We start from the raw sequence: 15018 nt of genomic DNA, 5'->3' as shown, positions 1-15018 counted from the left end.
TTTAGGACATAGAGGAGTAAACGTCGCAGAGCCCAAAGACATGAAACCCGGAGCAGGCCACATTCTCAGTTTGGCACATAACGGAGTAAATGTCGTGGAGCCCAGAGCAAGCCATGCTGCAGTCTCAGTGCAGCAAAGAGTGGAGTGAAAATCATGGAGCAGTGAGCAGAACCGACTCGATCCTTTCCTCTGGTCCTGACACTCTGCCTTTTCAATCCATTTAGTCCTCCATTTAAATCGTCCAAACATGATTTTTCTCATTAGGACCCGGGCCCTGTCACATCAATACTCACTGGGCTTGGATCCGCCACCACATTTTGGCCCATGCTGGACCTTTCCAAATCGGCCCAGTACTTAGATCAATCAAACCTCGCTCTTGGTTTAGCTGGATGGGCCACGAATCTGTTTTTGCTCTGCTCTGATCACCTCGACTTTGCCTCAAATATTCCTTAATCTTGCCTCAACCTTGCCCTGACTTCACCTTGCACCAGCACATTTTGATCCTCAACTCAGCTTTGGTTTCGCTCACCTCTTCATCATTTACCATAATTTTTTCCACAAAATAATGTTACTAATGAAGTATTTAGTTGTATTTGTTAACCATCAGTAAGTTGTCGCTCACCTACAGCAACGCCATCTTAAGCCAGAATCTGTACATCCTACCTCTAATAGGGCAACCAGAACTGCACGCAACATTCCAACTACGGTGTGCCTAAATTCTAATGTGGCTGAAGTATGACTCAACACGCCTACCAATGAGGCCAAGCATGCCATATATTGCCTTTACCACCTTAATGTTTTGAGTAGCCACTTCCAGTGAGCTATGGACCAGGACCTGAGATCTTGTACCACAATGCTATTAAGGGATTTGACATTAACTACATATTTTCTCCTTTCATTGATCCTGCCCCCCTTCCCGCCCCCATGTGCATCACCTCACACTTGCCTGGATTAAGTAACATCTGCCAGCTCTCTGCCCATATCTGTGACCTATCCGACCTGCTGTATTACTTGTTAGTCTTTATATTGTCCATGACTTCACCCATCTAGATGTCATCCACTCATCTACATTTTCATCCAGATCATTAATATTTATTACAAACAGAGCACCCAGCACTGATTCTTGCAAAACAGCACAGGTCATGGACCTCCAGCCAGAATAATAGCCTTCCAAACCTACTGTCTTCTATGGGAAAACCTGTTCTGAATTCAAGCATGCAATATACTCTGAATCCTATATGCATCTTTATCTTCTGAATCAACCTCCATGTAGATAACGTTCATGTTCCTGCCCTCATCAAGCTCCTTTGTCGCCGCCTCAAAAAACTCAAGTTTGTGAGGCATGGCCTGCCCCCGACAAAGCCTTGCTGACTGTTGCTAACCAAGCCATGTTGTTTCAAATGTGCACAAATTCCTATCCCTCAGTAGCTTCCCTACCGCTGATGTTGTATCACTGTTATTCTACCTAGGCCTATTACCCACACCTGTCCCATCCAGGTGGTTATCCAGACTTCTTGCATGTTTGGTAGCGTAGTGGTTAGCGCTTTGCTATTACAGCTTGGGGCGTTGGAGTTTAATTCTAGCATCCTATGCAAGAAGTTTGAACATCCTTCCCGTGAATGCGTATGTTTCCTCTCATGGTCCAGAGATGAACTGGTTAGTAGGTTAGTTAGTCATTGTAAATTGTCCTGTGCTTCAGTTAAATAGGTAGGTTGCTGGGTGGTGCAGCTTGTGGACAGAAAGGGCCTATTCTGCACTATATCTCTAAATAAATAAATTTTGAAATAGAACCCACATCTACCACTTCCTCTAGTACCACCCTCTGAAGAAGTTCCCCCTTGGGTTCCCCTTAAATATCTCACTTTTCACCCTTAACCTTTGACCTTTGTTTTATATTCACCCAACCTCTGTGGGAAATGCCTGCCTGCATTAACCCTATCTATACCCCTCATAATTGTGCATATGTCTACCAAATCTCCCTTCATTCTCCTATTTGCCATGGAATAAAATCCTAACTTATTCAGCCTTTCTCTATGACCCAGGTCAGGACCTTTAAGTCCCAGCAACATCCTCGTAAATGTTCTCTGTACTCTGATCTCAAACCTCCACTGCCTTGTGGCTATACCCGCTCATGGGGAACATTTCAGGAGTAAGCCTCAAGGAAAAATCTGGAGCTGGAGTCTGAAAGGCAGTCCTACGCTGAGTTCGAAGGGCATAGAGTGCAATACTTCATTAACATAGCCAGCCATCCCAATAGTGTTAGTAGTATTCTACCTATGTTTTATTTGCAAGCTTACTTGACCATACCTCAGGAATAGATGATAAGAGGTTTCATAGTTAATGGAAATGATGTTTGAGTTTTCACTTTATTCTAGAAATTAATGTCTTGGGTTTCTAAATGAAACAAAATTTTCATTCTGCCCCAGTTTAGTTCTTTCTCTTACACACAGGCACAGGTTGTATTACAAGGCAAATCCAGAAGTGTTATTATCCGGGAACTACAGAGGACTAATTTGGATGTTAATCTTGCTGTAAATAACCTACTTAGCCGCGATGATGAAGACGGAGACGATGGTGATGATACAGCAAGTGAATCATATTTGCCTGGAGGTTTGTGAGCTTGATTCTGTGATTTCAGATTCAGATGTGTTTTGCTTTCTTGTATAGTTAAGTCCTTCAATTTTGTGAAATTGTAATTTGAAAATTTTCTGTCACACTGTGCCTAATTTTTGTAGGCCGTGTGTAACTAAGGGAGCCTGAGGCTTCATATTAAGTGTTAACCTCCTTGTCTTTTCAGTCTTATCTGTTTTAGATTGCTGTTCAGACAGCTTAAATCAGATTTGCGTCACTACTACCCATCTTCCAATTTCATTTCTGAAAGATTTTGATATATATTTTATCCGATCAAACATGCTACTTGAATCTAATTTCTGTAGCTCTTTATGTAAAATGGTCTTTTAGCTTTCACTTCTCAATTGAAGAACTGATTCTACAGGAACAACAATATTTTAAAGCGAGAAATATTTATTTTCATCTATAAAAGATAATATACTTGTATGTATGTTTTATTAAACATTGTACCATGGAGAATGCTTACATTTGTACTCTACTCATGATAATCAGATCTTATTTTGTTTTGTATTGGGGGGGTAAAATATATGATACTAATCTTAATTGGAATAATATAGCTAACATATATCGCATACTTAAGCACCTTGTTTTGTACTATTAACAGTGCTGTGTTCCCTTCTCAGAGGATCTCATGTCATTGCTGGATGCAGATATCCATTCTGCTCATCCGAGTGTCATCATAGATGCTGATGCTATGTTTTCTGAAGATATCAGCTATTTTGGTTATCCTTCCTTCCGTCGCTCTTCTCTACCCAGACTAGGCTCATCAAGAGGTATTTTGAAGCCAAGATAATTTTACAAGCATTGTGCCTTTTTCAAGGTGTTTTCTCCTAATCACCAGTAGCAAGAATAAGAACACTAGAAAACATGTTCTTAAATCTCCCTCTGTCAGCAAACTCTGGACAGTGAAACTAGAGCATTACTTATCTCCATTTGAGTATTGCATTTCCAGTACACAAGTGTGTACAGGAGAAAGAAATAATTGTTACTCTGGATCCGATGCAGCACAAAAAAATCATAATTAAGATAAAGAACACAACAAAAACCCAATAAATATAAACACTAAAAATAGCTTGTACACATTGATTGTATGTCTGTTAAGTGACACTAGGTACAGGAGTGTCAGTATTATAAGGTAACTGACATGAAATGTTAAAGTAGTGGTGGAGGGGTGTGTTAGTGGATGGAGGTGTTGATCAGCCTTCCTGCTTGGGGAAAGTAACTGCTTTTCAGTCTGGTGGTCCTGGTGTGGATGCTATGTAGCCTCCTCCCTGAATGGAGTATGATTGAAAGGTTCAATTTCAGGATGCCTCCATGTTTGTTTGTTGTTTTTTTTAAAACAGCACCTTTTAAGGCACAACTGCATGACCAAGTACAGTGCTTTCTTGTTGTGCTTTTGATTTTTTAAAATATTTGAGTTTATCTTTTAGGCTTTCAAAAGTAACTTTTTTTTCCAGGTGAACAGTGAAGATTGAGAAAATGATGTTCATTCAATTATCCCAAACAGTTGTGATATTTAAAAATATACTCTGCCCCACCTAAACATGCAATTTCCTCAAAGGTGTGAATAGTCACATTAAAAACCTACTATTTTGAGTTGGGATGTGAAATTGGTAAATTTTATTTAGATTGCTACCACTCCTCTCTGTCTGCATCACCATGTCACTGCATCCTCTTTCTTTTCATAAATCCGAATTTGCTACTTGCCTGTAATGTTTCTCTGAAATGTAGAGTTCCACAAGTTTGGTTTATCTTGATGATCAAGATATTTGTTTACTGAAATTAGTCTCCAGTATCTATTGAAAAGTGAGCATTTGACCATTTTGTAAAAGGACAAAGTGCTTTTGTTTTGTCCAACAGTGGATATTAGACAGGAGGGCAAAGGGTGCAAACTTAGAATCTATATTTAAAAAATAAACTTCGTTGCTTTAAAGTTAAATGTCAAGTGTACTAAACTACACCTGATTGTTCAAAAATAGTTTTCATTAAAATGATCAGCTTAGTTTTTGCTTAAAATTTATTGCAAATTGATAGATTTGTACTGAAGTTGGATCATTGGTTTATAAAGAGGAGCAATATTTGGAACACTAGTGTGTATAATTAATGCTAAAATAATGCAGTTTTAAGAAAGAAATGTTCCAATGTTATTGTAAGATACAATGAAAGGCTTTTAAGGTCTTATACTCAAATTGCTGTGCATATAGTCCCCATTATTCTTTGATTGCAGAGCACAGACCTGTGTATTCATGGCCCTCGGCTGCATTTTAGGTTTAATTTTGAACAGATGTGTCTGTGCACACATACACATCAAGTAACTAATCATTCTCTGTATAAGTAAGGTAACTGGTTTCCACACCACTTGTATGAAGTGACTCCTGTATTTATACTCGTGTGTTAGAATTCTGACTTTGTGTACATATTCTATTCCTTATAATTTCAAAACTGATCAATGACTGTTAGTGCATTCAATCAAGGTAGCTGGTTGTTAATATAATTTTCCTTTAGGTATTTTAACATTTTAATGTTTATGAATACATTTTTAATGTTTTTAGAACATCGGGCTTATTTGTTTATTTTGGGGGTACATTGGATACAAAGAGAGCCTTGGTGGTTTTTTTTTTGCTAACTGCAGGCAGTCCTTGTCCTTTATAACCTATGATTATCCAGGACTTGGTTTACAATTATATAGAATTTTAGATGTGGGTAATTGCATACTTACTTCACTTAAGCTATTTATCCATTAGTGCAGTAACATAAACTAAGAAATGGGAAGATATAAATCAAGAAGTTTCCTGAGTTTGTATTATTATATGCACAGTGTCAGGATCAAAAGGTAATGAACGCCCTTTGCCCATATGACATTTCAATTTAAAATGTACATTTGGCATTTTGTCAAATGTACTAAGTTTGGAGCAGTTTCTAAACTTGGGGACTGTTTTCGTTACTCAAAATAATCAGGGGAGGTGCAGCAATAACTTTCAGGGTATTAAAGGAGGTTGCAAGAAGATCTCTGTTCTCAGTGCTGCAAGTGCTAAGAAAAGACTGAAGCATTCGCATTCATGCTTAGCCAGGAATGCTGAATAGCTAATCCATCTTCATATGCTTCTGAGATCCCCAGGACAACAGAAGCCAATATCCAGCCAATTCAGTTGTCTTTGTGATGTCCAGAAACAGCTGAATACACTAGGTACAGTATAGCATCCTTGTTGCAATACAGAAGTCTTGCACTCCAGAACTGAGCCCTTCGCCAAACAGGCCCAGTAAAAGTTGCAATTATACTGGAAATATGGAAAAGTCATAAAAGTAAGATGGATCTATTCTGTTTATTACTGTTATGTATGTCTAATCTTGATCATCAGAAAAGTGATATCAAGCGGCACATAGTCACCAATGCCCAATTTGGTTTTCACCAAGATTACTTTGTCTCCAGACCTAGTGATGGGCTTGGTGTGGACATAAGTTGAAGAGTTCAGGGGATAAGAGGCCTATAATATCAAGGCAACATTGGACTGAGTGTGACATTAAGGCTGTGTAAAGATAAAGTCAGTGGGGATGAAATAGAAAACTTAGCTGTGGCTGAAGTTGTGTATGGCACTAAGCAAGGTAGATGCAGATTCATGAGTTGAGCATCTCAGAACCTCTGCAGGAGTTCCTCAGGGCAGGATTCTAGACCCAGATATATTCACCTGCCAGTTGTAGCATCTTTGATAAGTTCATCATGTTACTCTGTCATATTGAGCCAACTAGGAAATTAGTTTCATCCAGCTACTTACGGACAAGACACCTCTAGGCTGTAATGAGAAAGCTTGTCTATAGACCACCATTTCTGGAATGCAAGTCTTTAGGTTGCATCTGTAAATGTTTACAAGGTCACTTGTCTTTGCCTCCTTCAGAATGCTCAGCTAATTTTTGGAGTAAATTGAATTGGCAGAACTCTGATCTGACTCTTCTGGCCAAAGGTGGTTGCAAATAATTCAGCCTTTTCTTTTGCACCTATATACTGGACTCTGCCATCATTGAGGATGGGAATGATTTTAGCACTGCTATGTTATTTTACTTTAATTCTTCAGGACCAAGGGGACTAGATGAGTCAAGATTATAGATTTGATCTAATTGTTCTTGAACTTAATTATAACCTCATCAGAATATGTGTGGCAAATGCTGCAACTGGCATGCTCTTGTACATTTCTTAAATCTACATCAAGCCTTGGTTTGATAGTAATCATAGCAAGAAATATATGGTAGATATTGTGATGGAGTAAATTGTACTGTAGCCCCACTGTGTTTCACAGGTGCCAAATTTTGAACTCCCAAGTGCTGTTCTAAATCTACTATGCTAAAAGAGTTAGTGTCGGGCAGGTATTCTAGACAGAAATGACCAATTGTTTGGTAACCATTGTTCCATTTAGTTTACATCAGGGCATATCTGCAGGGATAGTACCATACGTTATGATGGTTGTGTTCATTGTGAAGGCAGGACTTGGTTTTTGCAAGGACATGATCATGTCCAGTGTTGACACTGGCAGGTAGATTGGTGAGTACCAAGTCAACCAGATTCAAATAGGTACAGCTAAGTCCTTCTGGAGCTAATCAGCGGCTGTTCTATAAAACTACTCTTGGTGATGGACCTTTTAAGAGCCTCTGCCCAAGAGTACATTTTTTTAAGTGGCGATCATCATGGAAAAATGCAGATCGATCAGTTGAAGGATTGTGGTAGGTGATAATTAGTAGATATTTAGTTTTCATTTCCATGTTTAACAAGATATTTTAGGATTTTATAATGTCAGAAGTTAATTTTGAGGAGCCCCAAAGCAACTGCTCTCTGCATGCTACAAATCCATTGCCTCTTAATTTTTGGCGGTTTTGATTCTACATTACTGTGTTGCCTGACTGGTCTTTAGGGCTGCTTTTCCAATTTTGTGTCCCTGTTCACTGTGGTTACATGAGTGGAGATGTCTGGGGTAGGTAAGAATTTATCCCCTGGGAATTGTTTACCTTAGTTCATTTTTTTTAAGCTATATGAATAATCCAAGATATGACATTGGGAATCAGTCTTTTTATTTTCAGTTGTCAGTTTTGGCATGTGTGATTTGGCTTGGTGCAGAGTTGTTATCCACAGGTCTTGTGTGTAACACTGCTATTGTTCTGTGGAGGGTTTTCCTAGAGATTGGCTTATTTTTATTCCACTGGTGTGACCCTATTGCATACCAGTTCTCCTTCTTCCCTTAGAGAGAGACTCCGATCTGTTGCGTGAACGTGAATCAGTTTTACGTTTACGTGAAAGGAGGTGGCTTGATGGTTCTTCATTTGATAATGAAAGAGGCTCCACAAGCCGTGAAGGTGAATCGAACTTGGATAAGAAAAGCCTTCCCATCCAAAGCCCTGTCTCCTTGGGAGAGGAATTGCAGTGGTGGCCTGATCGGGTGAGTAATTTTGCATTGGTTAATTAAATTGAAGTACTCGATTTTAGTGGTGACATTCTGGTTCATTAACAGTTATTGCTCTTGTAAACACTATTCTGGCCATAAGAGTAATAATTGCTGCAACATTGACCCCTGAATGGAACTAAACTTAAGTTTTTTTATTAAACACATTATTCTATTATCTTGTGTTTGCTAGGTTATAACAAAGCTGGCCATTTGGCAAAAATTAAGACACTGCCATTGTTTAGTCAAGGGAAATTGAACATGCATGAATGGAACTTAATTGATGGGCATTCAATTTCTAGTTTAAATAGTCTTGCTGTATACATTGCTTTTAAGAACCGTGCATTTAATGAAAACCTGAAGCAATAAAAGGCTCTTTTTAGTGGAACTCAAACTCAATTAAAATAAGTTTTATAATTGTACCTAAATCGTACTATGCAGCTGAAATCACTGGCTAAAACTAAATGGTTTTTCTTATAAATATTTTATATTAATTTGATTCCAAGTACTAGAATGGTAAAGTTTGTGATCACACTTGTGTGAAAATTAGTTAAATACGAATGAATGAGCAAATGTCATATTTTAATGAAACAGCAACTATCAGTCATTAGGAATGGGAAATTTAACAATTTAATGTTTTTGGAGCTATGCAAGAGTTTGAGAAGTAGAAAAAGCCAAGAACCATCTTTTTGCTACAACCCTGATTCAATTTAAATCTCAGAAAGACTGATAAAGGGCATATGAAACTGGATTGGTTTTGTTAAACCAGTCACATTAAAATTGTCGGCTGTTGGTTCTTCATGTGCCTTGCGTGTTATGCGCTTGGGCGATCATGGCATTCCACATCGAACGATCCCTTGCAGCGTCTCACATATCTCGCACACTTAGACCTGTTAGCTCTTTCACAGTGTCCATATATTTTCTTCTTTGCCTTCCTCTTTCGCATTTCCCAGGCATATGGCCTTGTAATGCAAGGCATTCTATTTCTCCCTTCCTGATGACATGACCCAGGAACTTTAAGGTGCCTCTCATTTAATGTTCTCATTAAAGATCTTTTTGTATGGGCATGTTGGAGTACTGTCTCATTAGTTACCCTATCTTTATATGATATTTTCAGCATTCTTCTAAGAAACCACATTTCTGTTGCTTCTAAGTTTCTTTGCAGTTCTAGTGTTATAGTCCATGTTTCGGAAGCATACAGCAAGATTGACCAGATGTAACATTTTAGTAGCTTAAGCTTTGTTGTCATAGAAATGTGTAATATAGAACATAGAATAGTACAGCACAGTACAGGCCCTTCGGCCCACATTGTTGTGCCGACCCTCAAATCCTGCCTCCCATATAAGCCCCCACCTTAAATTTCTCCATAACCTGTCTAGAAGTCTCTTAAATTTCACTAGTGTATCTGCCTCCACCACTGACTCAGGTATGTATTCCACGCACCAACCACTCCCTGAGTAAAAAACCTTCCTCTAATATCCCCCTTGAACTTCCCACTCCTTACCTTAAAGCCATGGCCCCTTGTATTGAGCAGTGGTGCCCTGAGGAGGAGGCGCTGGCTATCCACTCTATCTATTCCTCTTAATATCTTGTATACCTCTATCATGTCTCCTCTCATCATCCTCCTCTCCAAAGAGTAAAGCCCTAGCTCCCTTAATCTCTGATCATAATGCATATTCTCTAAACCAGGCAGCATCCTGGTAAATCTCCTCTGTACCCTTTCCAGTGCTTCCACATTCTTCTTACAGTGAGGCGACCATAACTGGACACAGTACTATAAGCTTTCTTAGCTACCCTATCTACCTGTGAGGCCTATAAGCTTTGTTAAGTACCCTATCTACCTGTGAGACAACTTTCAGGGATCTGTGGACATGTACCCCCAGATCCTTCTGCTCCTCCACACTACCAAGTATCCTGCCATTTACTTTGTACTCTGCCTTGGAGTTTGTCCTTCCAAAGTGCACCACCTCACACTTCTTCGGGTTGAACTCCATCTGCCACTTCTCAGCCCACTTCTGCATCCTATCAATGTCTTTCTGCAATCTTCGACAATCCTCTACACTCTCCACAACACAACCCACCTTTGTGTTGTCTGCAAACTTGCCAGCCCACCCTTCTAACCCCACATCCAGGTCGTTAATAAAAATCACGAAAAGTAGAGGTCCCAGAACCGATCCTTGTGGGACACCACTAGTCACAACCCTCCAATCCGAATGTACTCCCTCCACCACGACCCTCTGCCTTCTGCAGGCAAGTCAATTCTGAATCCACCTGGCCAACCTTCCCTGGATCCCATGCTTTTTGACTTTCTGAATAAGCTTACTGTGTGGAACCTTGTCAAATGCCTTACTAAAATCCATATGGATCACATCCACTTCACTACCCTCATCTATATGTCTGGTCACCACCTCAAATAAGTCTATCAGGCTTGTTAGACGCGATCTGCCCTTCACAAAGCCATGCTGACTGTCCCTGATCAGACCATGATTCTCTAAATGCCCATAGATCCTATCTCTAAGAATCTTTTCCAACAGCTTTCCCACCACAGATGTAAGGCTCACTGGTCTATAATTACCCGGACTATCCCTACTACCTTTTTTGAACAAGGGGACAACATTCGCCTCCCTCCAATCCTCCGGTACCATTCCCGTGGACAATGAGAACATAAAGATCCTAGCCAGAGGCTCAGCAATCTCTTCCCTCGCCTCGTGGAACAGCTTGGGGAATATTCCGTCAGGCCCTGGGGACTTATCTGTCCTAATGTATTTTAATAACTCCAACACCACCTCTCCCCTAATATCAACGTGCTCCAGAACATCAATCTCACTCATATTGTCCTCACCGTCATCAAGTTCCCTCTCATTGGTGAATACCGAAGAGAAGTATTCATTGAGGACCTCGCTCACTTCCACATCTTCCCACTTTTATCTCTAATCGGTCCTACCTTCACTCCTGTCATCCTTTTGTTCTTCACATAATTGAAGAATGCCTTGGGGTTTTCCTTTACCTTACTCGCCAAGGCCTTCTCATGCCCCCTTCTTGCTCTCCTCAGCCCCTTCTTAAGCTCCTTTCTTGCTACCCTATATTCCTCAATAGACTCATCTGATCCTTGCTTCCTCAACCTCATATATGCTGCCTTCTTCCACCTGATAGATTTTCCACCTCACTTGTCACCCATGGTTCCTTCACCCTACCATTCTTTATCTTCCTCACCGGGACAAATTTATCCCTAACATCCTGCAAGAGATCGCTGAACATCGACCACATGTCCATAGTACAATTCCCTGCTAAAACATGATCCCAATTCACACCTGTTGGTAAAAATGGGTTTCATTTCTTGGAAGTTGGTTTTGGCAATGGCAATTCTTTTTATTTCTACTTTACCTCTACAAAAGGCTTAAATATTTTACTGGTGAAATTCTTCATCCACTGTGTCTTTCTGTGGATCAGAATTAATCCTTTAAGTACAGAATAAAGTATGATTGTCATTTGGATCAGATTATGTAATTTTTTCAATGAAAATAGAAGAGCTGTTATAAATGACTGAACTTTCTTCCCCAGGATGGTACTAAATTTGTAGCTATTGGAGCCTTGTATTCTGAACTGGTGGCTGTAAGCAGTAAAGGTGAATTATATCAGTGGAAATGGAATGAATCTGAACCATATAGAAATACACAGGTATGAAATTAAAATTATTTTTTGTTTTAGCTTTCATACTTAGCTAATTGAATATCAATGTTCATGTTAACTGAATTGTTACATCTTCATTCCCCAAAGAATCCTTCAGTGCACCATCCTCGGACTACGCAGTTAAGTTTAACAAATGAAAAAATTGTCCTTCTGGCTGCCAATAGCATTAGAGCCACAGTCACTACAGAGAATAGCAAAGTAAGTATAATTGAAAAATTTTGAACTGAGCTACCTCTTTTACTTGCCTTACCCAAAATTCTTCCCTTGTGCCTATTTATTCTATGCAGTATATCGGCAAAGCTTTGGATTAAGGTGCTGCAATGTGGGTTTTACTTTTATAAGATATTGGAGTCATAGAGCACTACAGAATAGGAACAGGCGTATTGGCCCATCCAGTCCATGGTGAATTGTCATTCTGCCTAATCCCATTGACCTGTACCTGAACCGTAGCCCTGCATATCTCTTCTATCCATGTAGATATCCAAATATCTTTTAAATGTTGAAATTAAACTCTCATCCACCACTTCCTCTCACAGCATGATGTGCTGACTAATCAGATCTTCAAATGAGATGATTGTACAGGTTGTATTTGAATGATGTCAACTATTAATGTCATATTTAACTAGACTGCATGGAAGTTTTTAAAGATTATGGAATAGACCCTCATTCCCTGTTGCTACAGGGTGGTGAGATGTGAGAAGCATGCAGAGAGATTTCAAGGGGGAGTATAGATCGATTAAGTGAATAGACATGGGAGTATTTCTTTAATAGTGATGAAAGTCAATATAAATTTATTGCATGTATACATATGCAACCTTGAAATTGAGGAATAGTATTTAAAAGAAATCTAGCTACTGTCGTACACAAATCACTAAAAATTAACATGCAGCTTCAGTAAACAGTTATGAAAGCAAAATGAAATGTGAAGTTGAGTTTAACAGGTGTAGTGTCAATTATGAAACCACATCTGGCAGGTTCTCAGCAGATCTGATTTACTGTATCTGTAAAAGGAAGGATATCCTTGAAAAGGAGAGAGTATATCTTTTGAACTCATCAGGATATGAGGGTTGGTCATTTGAAAATTTATATGGGACTTGATAGGGGAAGTTCTGAAGTGATGTTTTCCTTGATTGAGTTGTCTAGAATTAGAAGTCACAAACTTAATGAGGGGTTGACCATTCATATGAATTGTGCTCTGATACTTCGCAATAAATAACTTGTGTTGTAATTTTAGAAATTGTATGGTTCTTTAAATCGGAGCTGAGAAACTGAATAACACACAAGATGCTGGAGGAACCTGGGTCAAGCAGTATCCGTGAAAGGGAATAAACAGTCGATGTTTTGGCCTGCAATGCTTCATTAGGACCTTTCATCAAGATATCGGCCCAACATATTTTTTCCCTTCATAGATGCTGCCTATCTTGCTGAGTTCCCACAGCATCTTGTTATTTCTGGATTTCCAGCGTCTGTAGAATCTCTTGTGTTTGTAGGGAATTGGTTATTTGTTTATCTGTGATTGTAGTTTATCCTTCACCTTTTGTCTTTAGGTTGCCACTTGGGTTGATGAAACATTATGTTCTGTAGCTTCTAAACTGGAGCACAGTGCCCAGATTTTTCCTGAGCTGCAAGGAGAAAAGATTGTATCTTTGTATTGTTGTGCCCTGTATACATGTGTCCAGCTGGAAAATGGCCTCTTTTGGTGGTAAGTATTGAATGCATTTATAAATATTTGTATATTGACAGTATATTAACCATTAGCGAACTGGCTTTTTCATTGTGACACTGAATTCTGCTTAAGCGATAGCCCAAAGCATTTGGGGGAAAAGTAGTTTATATGAAACATGTAATGATCTTCCCAAAACACTGGTACAGGAGTAATTTTTGTACGTTTTCATAATTGGTTAAACTCAAAAATTTTTATCTTTCAGCTATTTTGAGCTTCTAAATGATTGCAAATTCTGAATTTAGAAAATGTGGTTTAATTTTCCCCTTTGTTTCCTTGTTTTCACTAATGACTGTAACTCTGTTAATAATACACTTTTTCAATTTGATTAATGCTTTACTCATTAGTCTTAATGGAATGAGTTCTTGTTCATTATTTTCGTAATGACAGAAGAGCCATTATTAAACATCAAATTTGCCCAGAAAGTACTTACCTGGTAATTCCAAAATTATGTAATATTAAATAACTGCTGAGCATATTTCATTTTATTCTGATTAAGAAAGTCATTCTCATCTATGTATGGAATCGGTGAAGCATGAATAGGAAGGGTTTGTCTTGGTGTTGAGAAAATTGAAAGCTCCGTTGTATGGAGTACTGATGCAGATTGTACTAATTGATATTTCTAATTCAACATTAATTTCAATTATCTGTGAAATATTGAGATTGTGGTAAGAATATGTATCCTGATATATTCACATCATGAAATGTGAATCTAAGTGTTTTGAGCCAAATTCCAGAAATTATGTTTATTTGTTTACACTCTATATTGCTAGTATCTTGCCTGGTCAATAAAAGTATGGATGTGTGTATGGAAATAACCTGATCAGAAATGAACTGTTCCAAATCATTGGAATATCAATATTGCAGTCTACATTAAAATACCTTGAATGAGGCTCTATAGATCCAAATAAAATATTTTGCTCCATGGTTTCTGTGGTTGCCAGGTACATTTCTAAAGCACAAGTTAAAACTAAGATGAATACATGTTAATCTTCCGTCTGCAGTCAGCATGAGCTTCAAGAGAATAGAAGATTAGAAGGATCTTTTGGCATAAATCTGTTCTGCAATTTTCCCAATCTATTTTACCATTTAATTTATCTCTCTGATTTTTGACTTCCATGTCTGAAAGTTTGCCATTCTGTATGGAAAAGATGGTTGCTCTCAATTTTAAACTTGGCTTTTGAGAGAAACATCCCAGGTTAACATATTTAAGAAATACTGCAAACATTCAGCAGATCAGACAGCATCTATTGAAAGAAAATTAGTTAATATTTTAAGTCAAATTGCAGAGAGTCAATGTCAGAAATTGACAGAACAAACTTTTTAATATATTTCTGGTAGTGTGAAGTTAGGATTCCTATAAGTCTATAACAGGGGTGGCCAACCTTTACATTACGTGCGTCAATTTTTTCACGCACAAATTCAGATGCGATTTTTTTTTCACACACGAGTTCTATATTAACATGTTTTTACAAGAATTGAATGGGGGTACAAGAGTTGTATGACGCATCTGAACTCATAAAAAAAATTGACGCATGGAATGTGAAA

General features: G+C 38.5%; 1 protein-coding gene across 5 annotated transcripts in view; it reads left to right on the top strand.

Moving 5' to 3' along the window:
- The window catches only part of ubr5 (ubiquitin protein ligase E3 component n-recognin 5), a 198213-nt gene that overhangs the window by 47573 nt on the left and 135622 nt on the right, over positions 1–15018 (top strand). For 4 of the 5 annotated variants that reach the window (XM_063055476.1, XM_063055469.1, XM_063055464.1 and 1 more), the window contains exons 7-12: positions 2451–2610; positions 3255–3404; positions 7843–8054; positions 11619–11735; positions 11835–11945; positions 13295–13449. In XM_063055476.1, coding sequence (XP_062911546.1) covers positions 2451–2610; positions 3255–3404; positions 7843–8054; positions 11619–11735; positions 11835–11945; positions 13295–13449 — 905 coding nt within the window. The remainder of the gene's footprint in view (positions 1–2450; positions 2611–3254; positions 3405–7842; positions 8055–11618; positions 11736–11834; positions 11946–13294; positions 13450–15018) is intronic. The other variant, XM_063055485.1, reaches the window with a different exon arrangement.

This window comes from Mobula hypostoma, chromosome 1 (assembly GCF_963921235.1).
Source record: "Mobula hypostoma chromosome 1, sMobHyp1.1, whole genome shotgun sequence".
Lineage (NCBI taxonomy): Eukaryota > Metazoa > Chordata > Chondrichthyes > Myliobatiformes > Myliobatidae > Mobula > Mobula hypostoma.
This window is presented reverse-complemented; position numbering and strand designations above follow the sequence as displayed.